This window comes from Hyperoodon ampullatus (genome assembly GCF_949752795.1).
Source record: "Hyperoodon ampullatus genome assembly, chromosome: 18".
NCBI lineage: Eukaryota > Metazoa > Chordata > Mammalia > Artiodactyla > Ziphiidae > Hyperoodon > Hyperoodon ampullatus.
Window position 1 is genome coordinate 47,267,165 of NC_136931.1, and position 21,143 is coordinate 47,288,307.

Here is a 21,143-nt window from a genome sequence, read left to right on the forward strand (position 1 = left end):
TGGACCAAGGCTTGAACCCGTGTCTCCTGCATTGGGGGGCGGATTCTCAACCACTGCGCCACCAGGAAAGCCCCTATGGTGACTGTTTTAAAGTCACTTTTGTTGAGGTATAATTTATGTACCATAAAATGTATCCATCTTAAGTGTAGAGTTCAGTGAGTTTTGACAAATCTATACATTCATATAACTACCACCACAATCATCATATAGAACATTTCTATCACCCCCTCAAAAATTTCCTCATACCCTTTTTTAGTCAGTTCCTTCCCATGGCCCCAGACAACCAATAATCTGGCTCTGTCACTGTAGATTAGCTTTGCCTGTTCTAGAATTTCTATAAGTGAAATCACATAGCATGTATTATTTTGTGTCCAGCTTGTTTCAATAAAGGCTGTTTATTTTCTATAGAGTCTATTTATGTTTACATGTGTGTCATAGTTTATACATCGTGTTGTAGATAACTATGGAAAAGCATAAACCAAGCTATTTTAGATGTAGTTGAACTCAAAATGAACTGAGTTTCTAACATGTCTTTTCCCACGTCTGAAATGTTTACTTTAAAAAGCATAAAGACCCTCAGACTAGCTTTTCATTATTCAGATGTCTTTAACAATTCACTGTGTCCCTATGGAGAACTCTAAATCCAACCCGAGGAGGAGGCTTGTTTATACTTTGACACCAGCTTGAACCATCTTCTGTCACTTACACACACCTCTCCACTTCCCTTTCTGAAAAAGTCCAGTCCCTTTGTGTCCAATGGAGATCACTTAACAAGCTCAGCCTAGGCTGGAATAAAAAGGACAATTGGGATATTATGTCTTGCAGGTGTAGGAAAAGGGTGTTGAGAAGGCTCTCACACCAGCTGTCCCCTCAGCTCAAAGGGTAGAGCATCAGGTTCCATAGGGTCCAAATCTCCTGCCACCTGATCATAGATTCCTCTTGCATCCTCATACCTGTCTTCAGGCCAGTAGAGGTCACAGGAGCCCTGACAAGCAAAGGTGGAGTTAGAACCATAGAGAGATGCTCTGTGGGTCATCATTGCAGCTCTGGGGGATACAACCTCCTGCTCTACTTCATAGAAAAAAATGTTTTAGCTTCTAATTATGGGGGAAATTCCAACATAAACAAAGAGGAGAGTGATTATTATGTAGCCCCGTGAGCCCATCACTTAGTTTCAACAATATCAACCTTTGGTCAATCTTTATTTATCTATATCTCTATCTTCTCATCCCCCCCAACTGGATTATTTTTAAGCAAGTCCAAGATATCTTGTGATTTCTGTCAAAAAATAATTTAAATGTCAGACATTTGAACTTTTAGTTAGCCCACGATATCAGATATGGGAATTGTGGAATGTGAGTCTTGATTCTGTCAGTCTTATGAATGTCCAAAACATTCCCTCATCAAAATAGAAGAGATAAAAGACCATGTAGGGTGGTCGCTACTGGGGATGTGCTTTCCCTAGATTTGGGAGAAAATGGTTCTTTTTGATCAGTAAACTTTAGAGCAGACTTGCCCATGGGCCAAATATGGCCCACTTTACTTTTTATTGCCTAAGAATAGTTTTACATTTTTTAATTGCTGGGAAAATATCAAAAAAAGAATGATGCTTGTGACATGTGAAAATTATATTAATTTCAAATTTCAGTGCCCCAAAATAAAGTTTTATTGGAACTTAGCCACAATTGTTTGTTTATCTATTGTCTATTGCTGTTTTTATGGCAGAGTGAGTAGTTTCTAGAAAGACACTATATCCTGCAAAGCCCAAAATATTTACTATGTGGCCCTTTTCAGAAAGTGTTCAGACTGCATCTGTGCTTTAGAGGGCACGTGTGGTTCAGCACCATGGACAGCATTGTGCACTTTATTTCCACCTTTGTGGGGAGAACAGTTCCCCATCTGGACAAAATTACAGAGGGAAATCTTTGGCCCACTGTAGCCAGAGCATTAGTCAAGGCCACACAGAAAGTAGGGGTTCTGCCCCACCTCCCTTACAGTAGGTGGGGCTTAGTTTGTGGCCAAGGTCCCTGTCGGCTGCTTTTGCCTGCCCAGCCACAATCTTCACTTCCCTCTGTGCTCTCCATCCTTCTTCCACTCTCAGCCCAGTGGATTGAATGGGGCTGGCCCCTACTCCCTGATGCCATGGGTGGGCACTGATTCAGACTTGTCCAATTAGCATATACTACTCCCCACTTCAGTTGTTCAGCAATGAGTATGATCCAAACTAAACCAATAAGTGTCTGCGTTGGGGCTTTGGAGCTGTTGAAAAAGAGGCATTCCCTTTATTGGAAGGTTTCTAATCTAATAGGATACAAACCTGAATTTGTTAGGGACATCTTTAGAGAGGAAATTCTGGGTGGGCCTGAAGACATTTCTATCCCTTGACTTTTCCATTGAGTGGGCCAAAAAATTATTTCTCTATATCTCTCTGCTTGACCAGTATAGTGGAGATGGCTAATTATCCAACCAAATACATACCTTCCTTCTTCCACAGTAACAGAATTGTAGTAGGGGATATAGCTGCCAAATAGGCTGCATTTCTCAGACTCCTTTGCAGTTAGGTGTGACCATGTCCATATTCTCACCAGTGGAATGAGAGCAGAATGCACCGTTTCTGGGCCTGTACCATAAGTCAGGGTTGTGCCTCTACCATGCTCTCTTTTTCCCTTTCCCACCAGTTGAAACCCCCAGGGAACTGTCCCATCCATGTAAACTTAGTCAACTTACTAGAGGATAGCAGAGGAACACAACAGAAAGAACTTGGGTTCCAGAATAACCACATGCAGCAGGGCCACTCACCTCTGACTGCTATGTGAGAAAGAAATAGACTGTCTCATTTAGGCCACTGGATTATGGCTAAGGCCTCTTTACTACAGCAGCTAGCTTACCCTAATTATTACAAGCAGTAGGAGGTGGGTTTCTAGCACTAGCCAAGAAATATCTCTGCTGATACAAATCTCCTCACCATTGGTACTTCATCGTAGACAGGTCCCCAGGCCCCAGATGGGGCGTACAGTCTTTCCAGCTCATCATACACGTGCCCAGGAAAAGCCATATTCTCCTCCTTAAGACCTGTGACACATGGAAGGCAGAGATGATCAGGGCACCAGGTCCAGATGTCAGGGTTACCTATGGGGGGTGGGTTCTGCTGTGCTCACCACTCACCTCGGGGATAAGACACCTCCTCCAGTGTGGGGGGCAGCTGGGGGCTGAAGTCCCTCATGGAGTGGTAATATGGCTCTACATCTATTGTGCTGACCTGTCAATGCCCCCCCCAAAAAAACAGATAAAGTCTTTTCCATCCTTTGACTCCATCATTCCTGGAAAGGGCAATGATTAACGTGAAGCTAACAGTGGAATTTTAGTCACTGTCAATTCCCTGTCAGGGGGGTGTCAGGACCACCCCCACTCACCATGGAGCTTCGAGTGTCACGGTCTCCAGTCCACTGGCTCTCCTCGTATTCATTCCTGACTTGGTCTTCCTCTGACCTTCCAGGATGGAGGCATGGGGGCAGCTGGGTGTTGACCCTCTGACAGCTGTCTCCCTCAAACCTCCTCCCCAGAGTCTTCCTTACAGAAAAATATCCCCACTTACCCTGCCTCTGTCTTCTCTGAGATGCCTGAGGGAAGTAGGAAAAAAGGGGTCAGAAACATGCTCCTCGAGCCCACTTGGCCCTGGGATACCTTCAATATGCAGCCAACCCAGGGCTCCCATCACCCTCGGGCCTCCGTCCCGGCAGGTCCCTCCTCACCCTCAGCAAGACGCTTCAGTCTCCGCTGCCAGAGGAATCCCCCGATACAGGAGGCGTTAGAAAGTAGCAGAAGACCCCCAACAGCAAACAGCACAGGCAGCAGGGGCAGCTTTGAGGGTCCTGTGGGGACAACTGGTTTTAGACTTCAATTGGGGTTCTCTGAAAAAGCCTGTCCCTGACCAAGCAAAGTCCTCCTCCTAGGTCAGGAAAGCAGATGGGCAGGTGTTTCCATGTCCACTCCTTTTGCCACCCCAGGGAAGGTGGCTCCTTTCTCAAATCAGGCCATTAGCAGTGGGTCCTACCTTTGCCCAAGCCCCTTGTATGGACTCAAGCAGGAACTTCAGCTCTTTAGCTGGGCATTCAAGACCTTCTATGATCTGGCCTCTTTCCATGTCCCCACTCTTGCTCACAAACTATTGACCCTCCAGCCACACAAAACTAACCACTGGCTGTTTCCAGAATCACTGAGACAAACCCACACTTCTAAGCTTTCGAATAGTCAAGTGTCTGTCTTTCAGTGTCCTTTCTTCTCAACCAAACTTCTATTCTCCCTTCAAACTCCATCTCGAATGACTTCCTCTTTGCACAAACTTCCATCCCAGACAATATCAGAACCCTCTGCTATATCCCTGAGGACAGGACTAAGTCCCTCCCAGTAGACATCTGCTTAGCACTCATTTTCCCAACTTCTGCTAACAGGACTCATTTTCCTTTGACAGTGGTTACTCCCTGCTCTCAGTCTGGATGGCTCCCCAGGACTCTGTGGAGGACACATGGCCTGACCTGGCCAATAAGAGCTCCCATCCCTCTTCCCACAGTGATCAGTTCAGAGACTGGCATTTAACCTAAGGTGGATTTTTGCAAGAACATCTATGACACTCTTCTGCTAGCTGCTAAGAAGTGAAATAAAAGCTGAAGGTGTGGGAGGATTTCTTTGCCTTCTTAAGAGAAGAACCTGAGAAGGAAGTCATCAGAGTTGAAGGCAAAGTTGAGAGAGTGAGAAACTGATCCTTGGTGAAAATTTTGAGCACCTGAATCCAGGCACACTAAGAGGTTTCAATTTCATGAGTCAAGCCATTCTTTTTATTGTCAACAACAGCTGATTTTCTGTCACTTGCAACCTTCTCAGACTCTAAAGGGGATTATTTGCAAAATGATCATAATTGTCTCCCTATATGCATACCCTTGAGATTTTCCCTTCCACACTGACTCTGAATTGAGCCATGTCACTTGCTTCAGCCAATGAGACAAAATCAGAAGCTTGAAAAGTGCGTGTAAATTGGAACTTGCCCTCTCCTGCTGCTCTTGGGATTCCAGTGACCACCTCCATGTGAACAAGCCAAGGAGACACATGCGGCCCACTTACCTCCATTGTCCCAACCAAGAGCCAGATTGTCAGACGTGTGAGGAGGGGCCCCCTTAGACCAACCAGTCCCAGCAGAGCTGCTACATGACTACCAGCCCAGACCAGAACTGTTCAGCCACTCATAGAATCACAAGAAATAATGTCTGTTGCTGTAAGTGCGCATATTTGGAGTGGTTTGTTACACAGCAAAAGCCAACTGACACAGGCTCTGCACAGGGCATGGAATCAGCTAGTTTTTCATTTTGCTTTGTTTTCCAGAATTAAACTGAATTAGGAAGAGAGAAAATTTATCACATCCAGGTAAGAGGAAGAGCTAAGGATATGAGTGAGGGCCTACAGGGCAGAGCTAAGTTTTAAAGGGCTGTGGCCACAAGGAAGAGGAGGTGGGGTTAGAGACCAGAAAGTTTTTTCCAGGAGAGAGAGGTTGTTTGGGGATCGAGGACTTGCCTGCAGGCTGCTCTGTGGGAATCTGGTAGTCAGGTTCTCCAGAAGGTTGGTCTAGACCTGGGAGGTGAATATAGAGAATGCAAATTAACACCATTAATCTGAGATAAGCCTTAAATATTTCTCAGCCTCCTATTAAGCTTTGTAACCCATTTTGAGACTCATGGGAACTAATTTATGACTTCTTAGGAATATTTCAAAGAGAACTGGAAACTGCTGATGATAATGACAATACTATTAATAGCCATTCTAATGCTAATGCTAATAATAATAATGCTAATAATAATAATAATAAATTATTGATGAGTGCTCTATGGTGTGGAAGGTTCTTTTAACCTGAATTGTCAATTTTGGGGATTAATCAAAAAAGATGCTGGGTTCTCAGGATGCCTTAATAGAGGTATAAGTTCTAGAGCAAGGGAGGTAAGTATAGTACTGCTTTATGCTTTAGTGCTTAAAGGGAAAACTGGAATGGAGGTGGGGGGAAGGGGAGGGAAGATTGTAGGGATGGGAAAGAGTCCTTACTTCCATGAGGAAAACGGCTGCTCTGTCAGGAAGGGAAAGACAGAAAAAGGGAGCTTTCATGGGGCAAAGTAAACAGAAGGTGAGCCGGGGCATTTCATTAAATTAGCATCTACATAGCACTTACTTTGTACAGGTCCCTGTTCTAAGAGTTTTAGATATATTTTATTTAATCCTCACAACTGTCTAAGATAGACCTTATTTTCAGAAACTGAGATACAGAGGCTGGAGATACACCTTATCTTTAGAGCCTGAGGCTCAAAGATTATACTGAGTCTTAAGTGACTTGCCTAAGGTCTCACATCTAGGAAGTTGCAGAGCTGGGACTTGAACCCAAGTTTGTCTGAACCAGGCTCTGTGTGAGTAGCCGCTACACTATAGTGTCTACCAGAGTCAAAATGTTCTCAGTCTTATAAGAATTTATCTGTGTCATCAAGTTGCTGAATTTATTGACATAAAATTGTTTGTAATACTTCCTAATTTCCTTTAATGTCTGTAGGATCAGTGGTAATGTCCCCCTTTTCATTCCTGATATTGTTTAAGTGGCGTCTTCTCTCTTTTTTGCCTTGATTAGATTTATAAACATTACTGATCTTTTCAACAAATCAGCTTTTGGTTTCATTGATTTTTCTTTATTGTTTTTTGATTTTCTAGTTCATCAATTTCTGCTCTTTATTATTTCCTTCCTTCTGTCTACTTTGGATTTGGATTTAATTTGTCTTTCTTTTTCTGGTTTCTTAAGATGGAAACTTAGAGAGATAATTTGAAGACTTTTAAAAAAATCTAATATGGGCACTTAATGCTATAAATTTCTTGCTAAGCACTGCTTTAGCTGCACCGCACAATTTTCATGTTTTCATTTTAATTCAATTCAAATTCTCTTATAATTTCCTTTGTGTCATCAGTGACATTCCAAGAGTAGAGTCTAGTGGCAAAAACTAGTCTTTGGAGTTCATCTGCCTGAGTTTAAATCTGAGTTGAACTACTTCTCTGTAGTTCCTTCCACCTGTGTGAGCTTTGACAGTTTCTTTAACCTCTCTGGGCCTCAGTTTCTCCATCTGCAAAAAGGGAATAATAGTATTGACTTCACTATACCACCCTATAAGTTCTCTGAGGAATTTTGTAACCTGCCCAAGAATGTCCCTTCCCACCTGGAGTGGTGACTGAGATCTGGGACCCTTTGTCAGCTAGTCCACTGTCACCCAGGGCATTGCTGGCCAGCAACCAGACCCTGTATCGTGTAGAAGGCTGCAGCCCAGTCAGTGTGAAGGTGGTGGCCTGGGGTGGTAGGACATTCATGTAGAGGAACCCTGGAGTCCCCAGAGCCTCATACCTGCATGAAAGGGAGGGCAGTCATTCAGGGAGGTGTCCCAGTCCTATTGGCTACCACCCCTTCCTGCCATGATAGGGACCCACCTGACTTGGAAACTTTGTGGCAAGCCCCCATCAAAGCCAGGCTTCCACTCCAGCCCCACCGAGTATGGGGTCATGCTCACGACCTTCAATCCCAGTGGCGGATCAGGGCGGCCTTTGAGGTAAGGGATGGGGGACATAGTCAGAGGATACAGAAGGATTCTGAAAGATTCCTTCCAGATTCCTTAAGCATGATTTTAAATATACAGTCGATTCTCATTATTCATGGTGGTCATGTTCTCTAAAGTCACTGTGAACCCTCAACAAGCAAATACCAAACCACTGCTTCTAGGGGAAATGCAGGCTTAGATTCCCACGAGCCTCTAGTCACATTTTCATCAACCAATTAATACATGATCTTGTATTATGCATGTTTCTGCTTAAAGACATCTTATTTAATATATCTTGTTGATTCATTAACATTGAACTCACAGCCAGTGGTGCTATAACTCACACCTGAATGAAGCTTATCCAACACAAGTATTTTCTCCAAATGGCACACCACAGACTTCTTGAGCTTAGGAACACCAGACAGCACTTTAGTGCTGTGCTTGGGGGCCATTTTATTTAGCAAAATCACTAACAAAAAGCACGAAGGTGCAAAATATGAGTGCTGTAAGAAAGCAGAGTGTTGTCTTGCTCCACCTCAGCTGAGAATGTACTCATTGGGTGACTCAAATTTTTCACCCGCTCTGTACAGTCCCCTGAATGTCTGAGAGAGCAGCATGAGTATTGATTTGAGGGTTATGAATAAATTTTAGCAAGCAGGCAAATGTGCAAATACAGACTCCACAAATAAGGAGGATTGACTGTATAATATGTTTCTTGTAGTGGATTTTTGTGCCTATCTCATATCCATTCCCCTCATTTCTTCTGGTTACAGAACCCTGAATATCCATTGGAGAACCACTCGCCCACATTCTCAGGCCACGTGCTTCTGATGCAAGTGACTTCACTCCTTGTAGGATGGACATGTGACTAGGCCTAGCCAACAGAAGCAATAATCAGATCAGGTTGCCTTCCCCTCACCACCTGATTGGATCAGGGATGGGCTGGGAGCCAAGTGGAACCAATGGATCTTAATTCTAGTACTTTCACAGCACTGTTAGGAAGCCTTACTTTATTGTAAAGCTTCTCATAGTGGTTGTTAGATGTCTAACAGACATCTCACAATAAGGCCAACACAGAGAAAAGCGGCCCTGAGAGATGGGGAGTTCTTGATGACAGCTGAACCTAGATCCAGCGACTCCTGAAAATCTACTTTTCAGTTACTTGGGCCAATAAGAAACCCCCTCCATTTTTTCCTTTGTTGTGGGTTTCCCTAAAAAATCCAGTCTCCGTTGGGATTTCGGGACAGGCAAAAACTCCATCCTCATTCCTAAACACTTCTCAGGTTTCAGGAACACTGCCATTCTGAGAGCAACCAGAGACCTGGGGATTGACCTAGGGGAGCACCCTCCCAACACCCTCAGAGCCCCCTCCCACCATACTGATGCTGACGAGTTGAATATCGGTGTGGTCCGAGCCAAGGGGGTTGGTGGCTGTGCACGTGAAGAGGGCATAATCCTGGGCTGCGGACACGTTGGCAATGGTCAGGAGGCTGCTGTGGACACCACTCTGGTGGTATGTGTGCTCTGTGTACCTGGAGAGGAGGTGTGGCAGGGACTCAGGGAGGGTGATTGGGGCTGGGGGATCAAAGTTAGGGCTGGACTGTTACCTGGCTGGGCCTGGGCTCACCTGGGATCCTGGAGATCCAGAGGGACCCCGTTTTTGGTCCAAGTGAAGACGATATTGGGGACACCTCGGGCACGACAGTGGAGGGTGGCAGAACTAGTGCTGTCTCCAGCTGCAGCCACTTTAGTTAGAGGAGAGGGATGCTCCACGTGGGGGGCAACTAGAGGGGTTGGAGGTCAACATGAGGTGTATGGAAGGACATGATATGTGGATTTAGTGGCAGGCGTTGAAGTTAGGGCTTTGGTTGTTACTCACATCTGACAACAAGACGGACCAGCCCTCTGGCTGGAGGTGCCACCCCATTGTCCACAATGCACTGGTAAGCACCAGCCTGGGTCAACTTGGCATGGTGAATCCGAAGACGCCCTGTGGACCCCTTTGATATCTTCTCCATGTCATCCAGGCTCTGGTCCTCCTCCTCTTCTCCCTGGAGGCACAAGACTCAGGAGATGGTCCCCAAGTCTGGCCCCAGCTCCATTATCCTCCAAACTGGGTCCCCTCTGTAGCCTCATTCTCCCAGCCACAATCACCCTTCCTAGCAAAGAAAAAATTCCCGCTGTCATCCACCCATGCACCCATCCATCCATTTATCCAACCATTCATGCAGGGATCCATCCATTCATCCACCAATCCAGCCAACCACTCACGCAACCATTTATTCAACCATTCATGCTTGGAACCATCTACCCACCCATCCATCCATGTATTTAACCATCCTATCCATCGATTCATTCATTTATACATACATCCATCAACCTCCCATTCCATTCATTCACCCATTCACCCATTCATTCATCCAACCAGTTGTTTTCCTTCTACCTGTCCATTCACCCTTCCATCTCTCAACCCATCCACCCCATCTATTTCCTCATAGACACACACACACCAATAAATACATGCATCTGTTCATCAATGCATCTAGCTACCTATTTATCCATCTCTCCATCTCTCCATTGACCTGTGCACTCACCCATCCATCCATCCATCCATTTACCCATTATCCTTCCACAGGCATCTTTTCCACTGATGGTGTATCTATCCATCCATCTACTCTCTAGTCTAATCTACTCATTTCTCTCATCAATCATCTAACTGCCCATTTATTGATCCATTTATCCAGTCATTCACTTGTTCATTTGTCCATCTGTTCTTCCATCCACTCATTCATCCATCCACCTAGTCATCCACCCATCTACCTATCCATCCATATATCCACCCACCTGCCCACCCACTCACCTGGTTATCTATTCACTCATCCACCCATCCATCTGCCATTCAACAGTTAGTTCTTGGAGCATGCCCGGACAAGTACATAGTTATAGAGGGTCATGTAGACGTGACCCCTCCTCCCAAGGAACTCACAGTCAAGAAATCACATCCCCCCAGCCCCCTCCATTTACCAAAGGTTGGATCCTTACCAGCCTCTCCCAGTTGAACATCTCAGGAAGGATGGGATTGGCATCAACGGTGCAGACTATGTCCACAGAGCCCCCAATATTCACTTCAGTGGGGTCTTGGAGAATTCGGATGATGGGAGCATCTAGGGAAGGGAGGAGCTTGGGGAAGGCACTTGGGCCCAGACAGGCCATGGTGGAAGAGGGCCCCAGGTGGGTGAGGTGTCTTAGAGGTGCCTGAGAAAGTCATGGGTGTGATAAAGTCTGCCTTTGGAGTAAAGTTCTCAAGGTTAATGAGGTTGTCCCCACCCTCTACTATACCACTGTAGTGACCAGAGTAGGTGCTGTGGACTTCCAGAATTGTGTGGCGGTGGGGCTTCCACAGTGGGTTTGGCTTCCTGATGTTAGTAGGTGGGCAGAGATTCTACATAGGGTCTCTCTAGTGGGCAGATTTCCAGAACTGGATGTGGCTCCATCATAGTGGGGGCTCCCAGAGTGGGAGGCTTCCAGGATGGGTGAAAATCCCTGGGTGGGTGGAGCTTCCACAATGAGGAGACTCCACAGTGGGCAAGATTCCCTGGGTGGGTGTGGTTTCCACGGTGGGCGGGGCTCCCAAAACTCCCTAGTTGCCTAGGGTGACGAGGGGGCTCACAGTGTACGTCCAGCCTCACGAGAGCTTCAGCGGTGCCCTCTGAGTTTTGGCAGTGCAGCTGGTAGAGGCCATCGTCAGCGCGGGTCACGTTCCATAGCTGCAGAGCTCCACCAGACAGGATACGATGCCGGGGGCCGCCAGCTGGGGGAAGTAAAGGTTGAGGGGCCTACCAGACCCCTCACCCCCGTCCCGGAGTCCCGGAGACCTGCGCTCCTCTTCATTCCCCTTCCCTGTACCTGGGCTGAGCCGGTAGCCGCGGAAGGTCCAGTTGAAGGCCTCCGGGGCGGGGTTGGCAGACACGGACACGGGTAGCAGTGCCTCGCCCTGCTCCACCGCGGTCACCACAAGCACCTGCTCACCCAGGAACTCTGGAGGGTCTGCAGAGGAGGCGCCGCTGGGAGTCAAGATTGTTAAGGTTCGGATCCGGGGAGGATTTGAGATCAGGTGCAGGCATGAAGTGTTAAAGTCGAGATCATGACTAGATTTTAAGGTTGTGGACAAGGTAGCAATTAAGTTCAGAGCTGAGATGGGGGTTAGGTTCAGGAGAAGCCAGAGTCAGCTTTAAGGATGGAAAGAGGGTTCGGGATGGGGGTGATGGTCAGGGGTAAGGATAGGGGACAAAAGGCAGGATGGGGGTTGGGCAGGATAGGAGCTGGTGCAGGGTCGGGTGTGAGGATAAAGGTCAGGAAAGTTTCAAAGTTTAGGATGGAAGTCAAAGGCAGTATCAAGATGAAGACCCACGTAGTATAGGGTCAGGAGGGAATCAAGAGGGATGCCAGGCCTGCGCACATACACAGCACGTTGAGGCGGTAGAACGCGCTCACGGTTTCCCGGAGCTCGGTGCTGTGGGCACGGCAGGTCACGCGGTGGCCGTGGTCGCGGGATGACATTCTCAGAAGGACGCTCCTAGCGGCGGCGGAGCCCTTGAATGGGGCACTCCGGGGCGTGGCGGCCACACCCTCCAGCCTGTGGACCGGGCAGGGAGTAGGACCAGGGCCAGAGTCTGGGTACTGGGTACTGGCAGGGGCGGGATTCTGACTGTCAAGGAGCGTGGCCAGAACCAGGGAGCGACGGGGCCACTCGCACTCTCACCTCTCCCCCTCCTTGTCCCACGACAAGTTGACCGGAGGGTTGCTGCTAACGCTGACGCACGTCAAGTTTAAGGCATCCCCGGGGCGCAGCGCCGACGCGTTGGCCAGGATCGTCACGTTAGTTGGGGGGACTTCGAGAGCCGGTGGGAGGAGCGAGGCTCAGAGGTGAGGAGGAGGCCCGGCAGTGAGCCAGGCCCCGCCCAGCCCCGAGCGCGCCGGGGCTCTGCGGCATCCACCCCTCCCCCAGCCGCCCCCACGCCCAAGCCACCAGCCACGGCTCCGGCTCAGTTCCCCGCCGCGACCCAGCCCTCCCCCACGGCCCGGCCGTGCGCCCCCTCACACTGCACCACAAGCTGCGTGAACGCGCTGAGCTGGCCGGCTTTGCACGTGAACTTGGCCTGGTTGTCCGACGGACCGGCGATCAGCACCAGTTCTCGGGAGAAGGTGCTCCCGGACTTCTCCAGACTTCCCAGCTGCACCCGCCGTGGCTCCTGGGGCGGCCGCGGCTCGGTCACTGTGCGCGAGTCCTGAGGGCCGAGACTGACTGGGGGACCGCGGGGAGCCCTGTCATTCCCCGCGAGACGCCCCACTGGGTTGGCTGCCAGCCCAGATAAAGCTTTTGTGTGATGAGGCAAAGGCGCCCCCTTCCGTGGGCACCAGCTAGGGTAGAGGAATGGGGACTGGAACTGAGCACATCCTACCGGAATCTCTCCCGCCGACTGGGCCCCCGGAGCCCCGAGATTTTGCTGTCTGATTCCGCCTCCAGTCCCACGCCTCACCACCCCCGGCCCCCCCACCCGCCTCCTCTGCTCTCTGGAGGCCCTCGGCCGACCCTCAGCCCCACTCCTCAAATTTCATTCCAGCTATGTTTACCAGACACCCTACGCCAGGAAACTCCCTTGGAATTCCCAAACCTTTCCCAGAATTCCTTCCCTGTTGCCTATCCTTAGTTCTTTTTCTTAAACTCCCCACCTTCCTCAAAGATTTCCTTTGATCTTTCCCTTAATTCCATTGGCTGGTCGCAAATTTCTGAATCCTTCCCCAATATTCTCTTATTATCCTAATCTTTTACTAGAATCCTTTGTATTGTCCCAATTCGTGGTATTTCTCCAAAATTCCATCCAATTAAATGGAATTCAATTTCGTTCCTATAATGCCTAGTCTTTCCCCCAGAATTTCCACTAGATTCCTAATTTCCCAAGAGTCTCCCAGAATTCTGCCAGAATTTTAAAATTTTAATGGAATTTCAATTTCTTACCCTCAAGTCCCAAGAATTCAATTTAATATTAATGGATTTTTCAAATGTGCTGGAGGATTACTAGTCTTTCCCTCCAAATTTCTAGGCTTTGCCCACCATTGTCTTTTGTTTCTGGAATTCTTAGTCTTTCCCTAAAATTCCTGCCATTTCACCTGAGTTCCAAGATTTCACCAGAATTTCCTTTAATTTTAATGAAATTAATTGCCTTTTCTCTAGAATTCCCAATCGGATCCAGAATTCTTTCTTTTATTCTAGAATTCTCACTGTTTTCCCAGAATTTCCTCACTTTTTCTAAGGTCGCATTTAATTCTCATGGCGTTTGTCTTTTCCAATTCCCTGCCGAAACTCAAAATCTCCAGTATTTTTCAAGAAATTCAGGTTTCCCAAGATTTCCCAAGAGGAGGAGAGAAGGGGCTTCATCTTACCCCCACATTCCCGGCCACCCCACAACCCTTGCTTGGCACCAACCTTGTACCAGGTGAGGGAAGGGTCTGGATGGCCTCCAATGGCCAAACATACCAGCCTCACCCGGGTCCCAGCCCGGAGACGCTGCCCCTCTGGGGGGCCCTCAATCCATAGCTTCTGGGCAGGATCTGTGGGGAGAGCCAGGAAGAGTGGATTTTCTCTCCCGGCTGGGGCCTGAGGGTGGGGGTCTCTAAGGCATGGGGCACCCCCGGGTGAGGGTGGAGCCTCACATTTCACATTCAGGGTGAGTGACTTCTTGAAGGTCTCCTTGGTGAAGGCCTCACTAAAGGCCTCACATGTGAGGGTCAGACCATTGTCCTCCCGTCGCGCCAGGAATGTCAGGTTAGACATGGAGATGTGGCCACCATGCAGGCCCTGGCAGAGAGCGAGCTTCAGACTGGGGGAGTAGGGCACCCCCATCCATGGTACCAGTGACTTGGGTCCACCCCAGACCCCAGCAGGGACACATGAATCATCTCCACCCTCTCCTCTGTTAGACCCAGGAGGCCCTGGGCCCCAGTCCATGCTTGCTCCCCAGGCACCAAGGCATCCAAGCTGCCAGACCCCTCCTCTCCCAGATCCAGGAGTTGTGCCCTCAGCTCCCTCCTCCCTCAGACCCAGGAGCCTGGCCCCCGCCTCACGTCCATGACTGTCTCCTCTGTGGGCAGCAGCTGCCGCCAGCCCAGCCACCATCGCAGTAGGACCCTTGGGCGACTGGACTTGGTGATGCAGGAGAGGGTCACGTTCTTGTTCTCAGACTGGGATGCAGATCCCAGGATGGTAATGGCACTGGGGGGAACTGCAGGGATGATGGACAGACGAGAGACACTAAGCTGGGTTGCATGGCTCACAGATGAGCCCAGACAGAGAGGAGACTGGGGACAGATGATGAGGTCTTTGGCATCAGACAGGCATGATTTGGGGGCACAGACAGATGGTTCTCTGGGGCACAGACTGACAGATGGGCAGCTGGCACCAGGACTCACAGGTGACCTGAAGCTTGACCCCGCGTTCCTGGATCCCTGTAGATACGCTGTTGTAGGCCTCGCAGCTGAGCCTCGCCCCATGGTCTTCCGGCCGCACGATCATCACTAACATGCTGCGGGCCACTGCCTGAGTGTGCTCTGTGCCCCAGGCTGTGGACACTGGCTGGCCGTTCTGGAGACAGGGACAGGCCTGGGCCAGCTCGGGGCCGGCTCCTGGCCCTCGCCCCTCCCCCCATCTCCAGACCTGCCTCTGCCTCACCTTCAGCCACTGCAGTGTGGCTAGCGGATTCCCGCCTCGGGCCATGCACAGCAGCTCCAAGTTCTGCCCTGCCTTCGCGTGTCCCTCGTCCAGGCCTGGCCACTCAATGACAGGGGGTCCTGGGGGGACTGGGGAACAGCAGTCACGGGCCTGGGGACTCCATGCATTCTTTCCAGGCCCCACAGCCTGCCTCTGAACCCCTGTGTTTCCCCCTTGAGAGTCTGAGCCTTCCATGATCCCTGTGCTCCCTGCGCCCCCCAATTCCTGCTCCCCATCCTTGGTGCCAACAGTTGACTCAGTTCCCCACTTACACAGAACATTCATGGTGATTGAAGCCTTGATAGGGGTGTCCAAAGCTGGGCTAGACCCCTCACAGACCAGTAACTGCCCATTATCCGAGCTCTGGGGTGTCACCCTGGGGTGGGAAGTTGGGGTTCTAAAGTCAGAGTCATCATCTGAAATTTGGGAAGTCAAGGTGAAGAGGTGGGCAGGCCAGCTCCCCACACCTGGCCTAAGTCTCTATGATGATTTCCTCTAGGATTTAGAGTTCCATGGAAGAGATTTCGGGGTCAACAGTGAGAACTGGGGTCCCAGAGGCCCACACCTGGCCAAAACCTTTGTACTTGATCCTCTGGAACTGGGATTCCATGAAGAAGTTTTAGAGCATCAGGGTGAAGAATTGGGTCCCGGATGTTCCTACCTGACCCAAGTTTCCATGCTTGAATCCCTAGGATATGGGGTTTTCATGGAGAAATTTGGGGATCAGTCTGTGGGGAGGGCACCCCAATTTCCATACCTGGCTGTGGCCTCTGTGGTGAAGAGTTTCTCCTGGGATCCCTCATTCACATTAGCAGAGATGTCAGAAATTGTTTGTCCACCTTGAGGTAACAAGAAGGCTGAAGGGGTGCGAGGTTTCCCCCAAGGTAGATTCTGGGGAGCATGGCCTGGAATTCCTCAGGGTGGACATACAACCCCTCCCTCCTGGTTCTGGAGGAGAAACACTATGTCCATTCCCTCCACACATTCCAGCGTCCCTGAATCCTGGAGTCCTCACTCAGGGCTGAGTCCTGGCCTGGGCCTCTCCCCTCCTCTCCTTTTTTTTTTTTTTTTTGGCTACGCCACCTGGCTTGCAGGGATCTTAGTTCCCTGACCAGAGATCAAAGCCGTGCTCCCTGCAGTGGAAGTGCGGAGTCCTAACCACTGGACCGCCAGGGAAGTCCCTCTCCCCTCCCCTCCTTGCTGGGTTGTATTACCCACCCCCATCACCTCAGCTTCTCTTTGCTGCACCAGAAGGACACCCGTATCTCTATCTGGAGCCTCAGCCTCTCCCCTGAGTCCCGGCCTAGCAGTCCCGTGAACTCCTCGGTACCTTTCCTGGATGTCCCCTCCCATCCACTGGGTCCCACACTGGCCTTTGCATCTCCCCAGGCCTGTTCCTGTATCCCATCTCAGGAGAACCCTGGGCAGGGACACATCCCCTCCCCACTCCAGGGGCTTCCCGCTGCCCCCATCAGTTCACCCACACTCACTCAGGAGGAAGGTGATGTCAGGTGCTGGCTTTGCATCCCCAGACACACAGCTGACCAAGTACTCCTGTCCAGCTATCCATGTGACCGTGCTCCCTGCCTCGGGAGTCAGCTGAAGCACCTTGGGGGGCACTGGTGAGAAAGGGTCTGGAATAAGCCAGAAGCACCCAGAAGGATATGAGGATCTGGGCTTTGTGTCTCATTGCTCAGGAAATGAGTTCTGCACCCTGGGTCTAAGCAAGGGGGTGGTGGGGAACTGGGGGCTTGGATTCCTGGACCCTGGAGCTGGCGAGGGTGGAAGTCCAGACTCATGGGCCCTGGAGGTCTCTCACCCGTACCCAGGATGGAGAGGATCACTCTGGGCGACACGAGCTCAGGGCCTGTTTCTGAGCGGCTGACCTGGCACTCATACCCTGCATCGTCGCTGAGGTCACATGCTTCAATACGCAGGTGGAATTCACCTGCAGGGAGGACCCCAGGTCAGGGCCGCGGTCAGCCTCTGCTGGTGGCTGAGAACCTCAGGCTCTTGTCCCTTACCTTTCGTAGGGTCCCCTTGCAGGCGATACCGTGGGAAACTGGGGATCCTAGGATCAGGGCCTAGGAGCAGCCCATCTTTGGCCCATTGGACTGTGCTGCCAGGGGCGCTGACCCCACACCACAGCTCAGCGGCAGCGCCCTCCACCACCGTCAAGTTTTCAGGCAGAGCCCAGAAGCCTCGGGGGGCTGAGGCAGGGACTGGCACCTGGGCCAGGCCTGGGGACACAGAGGTGTCAGTAGGAGAGGGCAGAGGGTCTGCCTGGAGGATGTGGGTGGAAAATGAGGACCACCTGGCTCTGGTCACCGGCCAGGATCCCACTCACCTGTCATCAGCAGCCCCATGAAGAGCAGCGGTGTCCTGATGGGGAGCCTCAGAGCCATCCCAGGTCCTCTGCCTGTGGCTCCCACAGGGACCACTGCCCGCCTCCTGCGTCTGCCTCTGTCTTTCTCTGGGTCCCTTTCCCTGTCTCCGTCTCTTACTTTTCTCTTTGTTTCTCTTTTTCTTCTTCTCCTTCTCTGTTTTTCTCTCCTCCCAGGAGTCAGTCTCCCCTCCCCGACACTGTCTTTCTCTCTCTCTTCCTGCCCTAAGTCCCCTCTGATCTCCCTCCTGTATTCTCTCTATCGTGCTCTCCTGGTCTCAAGTTCCCTCTCTCTCTCTCCCTCTCTCTCTCTCTCTCAGTCTCTATCTCCTTCCCTGAAGTCAGTGTCTATTTCTCTTTCTTCTCCTGTGCCACTCCCACCTCTGGTCTCCTCTCACCACTCATAGCCCCTCAGGGAGGACCCACTGCTGAGCCGCACAGGCCCTGGGAGCCCAGGAGAGCGAGGATGCGGTCAGTGGCAGAGCTGGGTCCAGTTCTCAGTCGAATCTCGTCCTCACACTGTTACCTCCCCCAGGCACCCTCCTGCGTCTCCAGCTTCAGGCCTCTGCCCAACAGGCTCCTTCCGGCACAGCTGGAGCAAGAAATCCCCTGTCAGCACATGCCAAGCACATTCCTCGGTGCCTCCCCAGCCCCCATGACCCCAAGGGCCTGGCTTGGGCCAGGGATAAAGGAGGAGCAGTTCAGACCCAGGAGGTCCCAGCTCAGCATGGGGAGCTGAGAGCTGGACCCAGCGTGGGGGTAAGACTCTTCGGCTCTTCCTACCCTGGTACCTGACCTTCAAGTCCCTTCCTTCTTTGAGTAGACATCCCCCTCTAGTGATGTCAGGGGTCTCTGCTGAGGAGTGTGCAACGGTGTGTGAGAGGGAGTGGGAGAGTGCCGATGGCTGTGTGCACACATATGTGTGAAGTGCTTGTGAGTGTGTGAGCATGCGTGTGAGCCTGGGGAAAGTGAGAGTGAGCTGTGATCTGTGGAAGTTCGTGCAGTGTGTGAGTGTGTAAATGTCTAAGGTGTTAAGTGTGCCAGGCAATCTGAGTGGGTAGGAGTGACAGGTAGGGTCCGAGGCCACAAGCACTGAGCCCAGTGTGGGAACACTTTGGCAAGGGCCTTGTGAGTTCTAGTTCACGTAGCCTCCCTCTAGCTCTTTCTGTCTCTTCTTGCCTTCTGGGTGTGTCTGTCTCTCTCCCTCCCTCAATCCATCTCGATTTATTTTCCTATCTTTCTCCATCGCTTTGAGACTCTCCCTCTCTGACTCAGTGTCTTTCTCCCCCACTCTCTCTCCATTAGGTGGTTACATGTCAGCCAGCCTTTAACTCTGGCACTGTCTGTGCCTGTATGTTTCTCTGTTTTTCACTTCCTGTCTCTGTTCTCATCTCTCTCTCTCCCCCACCCCATACTCTGTCTCTCTCACACACCAGGAGCTCCATAAATATTTGTTCTCAGTCAGCCTTTGACTGTGTGTCTTTCTTTCATTTGTTTCTTCATCTCTGAGTCCTCCTGATTGTCACATCTTTGGATTTTATAACCATATGCTGGTTGGCCTGCCCTCCCCACTCCAGTGTGCGCATACACACCCACATGGGATAAGCTGCTTCTGCCCGCTTATCTCCTGCAGGAATTGGAACTGCTCGTTTTCTCTCTCTCTCCCCAGTATGACCCCCATCTGGTCCTCATCCAGAAACAAGATGAGGCATCTGGCCTGAGTCCCCACACCTCCATCCTTGATGTTCCCTCTAATCTTTCTTCTTCCCTCCCATTCCTGACTCCTTGCCCTCCTCCCACATTCCCTCTCCCAACGCCCCCACGCCTCCTGGGGAATGGGCTGGATGCAGAGCTGGAGGTTCTCTCACAGCGCCGTCACCAGATGGTGTCCCTCGGGGCCAGGGCATAGAGCTGTCCATTGCTGGGACCTTTAATTAGCACAAACCTTCCACCCTCCACCTTGGATGTTTTCCTTCTCTGGATGCTCCTGGGACCTCAGGCTCTCCATCTTTCCATGCCTGTGGCCCCAGAGAGCCAGGAAGGGGAAGCGATGTCAGGTGTCTGGAAAAACAACCTTACTACCTGACTTCCACCCCAAGACTCAGGAGTCCTGGACCCAAGCTCATCCTGTTTCAAAATCCAGGGGCTGGATCCCCAAAACAAAAGCCAAGAGTTCTAGAAGTCTGGGCCCCCAGGATCTACCCTCTCAGACTCAGGAGTCCAGGTCCATTCTTCCCAAGGACCTAGGAGTTCAGGCCTCCAATCCTTCCCCCCCACACACCATGCACACACAGGACTTAGGGCAGATGTTCACTGTCTGCTGATTTTCAAATCCTCCTGGGCCTGAGTGGGGGTGGGAGAGAGATTGTTGGTTAAATCCACTGACTCTAAGATTTAAGGCCATATTTTCTGACCCAAGGTCATCCTTTCCCAACTGCACTCTGCTGCAGGCAGGGGACCTAGGTGAGTCCCCAACTCCTCAGAAACTTGGAGTTCAGGCCAGTAGCTTCTCAGTCCTCAGAGGTCTGAACCCCTAGTCATAGAATCCTGGGGATTCATGCCCCTGCTATTTAGGGACACAAGAATCTGAGCTCAGGAACAACGGAGTGTGGAGCCCCAGTCCCTACAGGCTCAAGAATGTCAGACCCAGGGTCCCAGGCCCCCAGTCCCCGCTCTGTCGGCTCCGGGTCCCTCCCACCTGCCCGGCCAGCTGCGCAGCGCACCGCGGGCCGGCAGCGTGGGAACGCCCCAGCTGGGCGGCATGTAGCCGTCAGGACAAGCTGCGTGGTTCCCAGACTCCCCGCCTGACTCAGCCCAGACACCGCCGCCTCCCAGCCGTCGCCCGGCAACCACGGCGGAGTGGGGCGAGGGGGTGGTCCCGGCCCGCAGGGTCCTGGGAAAGGAGGGGCTGGGGGCCCGGATTTCTGGATCTCAGGACGTGCTATGGTTTGCAGCGGTAGCAAGGCAGGCAGAGGGATATTTTGAGAAGGGGTTTTGAGGTGGGGAGAGCTGAACACCCCCCTTCTCGAGGGTTCCCAGCTGCCCCCCAGGCAAACACGGTGCCCTCTTCCTGACCCACCAGGCCCAGAGGAGCCCCGGGCCCCGCTTCTCCGGGGCGCGGAAACTAGCGAGTCCCCAGGGGTTCCCATTTATAGCTCCGTTTCCACTCAGTGCGGTCCCTCCAGGACCCAGGCTGAGCAAGTTTCTTCCACTCCCTCCCCTCCCTCCTCCTCACCCCCAGCCATCCCCCAACCCCGGCAGGGTGCAGGTGTCCAACCCAGCCGGTACCCCCTCCTTCAACCCAGGTGTTCCAGCTCCCAGACTGAAAGGGCGCTGGGGTGTCCTCCCGCTGGGGGGACCCGGCCCTGCGTGCCCCCATTCATCC

General features: G+C 51.2%; 1 protein-coding gene across 1 annotated transcript; it reads right to left on the reverse strand.

The window, feature by feature from the left end:
• Positions 1–853: 853 nt before the first annotated feature.
• NPHS1 (NPHS1 adhesion molecule, nephrin) lies at positions 854–21,137 on the reverse strand (the record flags this gene model as incomplete). Its single annotated transcript, XM_079724073.1, has 31 exons — positions 854–985; positions 2,966–3,072; positions 3,166–3,259; positions 3,414–3,489; positions 3,596–3,620; positions 3,753–3,872; positions 5,566–5,622; positions 7,236–7,417; positions 7,501–7,612; positions 8,988–9,139; positions 9,235–9,391; positions 9,487–9,658; positions 10,650–10,771; positions 11,278–11,418; positions 11,514–11,654; positions 12,071–12,243; positions 12,370–12,499; positions 12,709–12,895; positions 14,095–14,219; positions 14,322–14,466; positions 14,733–14,890; positions 15,078–15,249; positions 15,337–15,464; positions 15,648–15,751; positions 16,133–16,214; positions 16,866–16,994; positions 17,201–17,323; positions 17,400–17,615; positions 17,723–17,856; positions 20,457–20,651; positions 21,082–21,137. 31 exons carry the CDS (start codon positions 21,135–21,137, stop codon positions 854–856), a joined length of 4,047 nt encoding a protein of 1,348 aa, XP_079580199.1.
• Between the last annotated feature and the right edge of the window lie 6 nt (positions 21,138–21,143).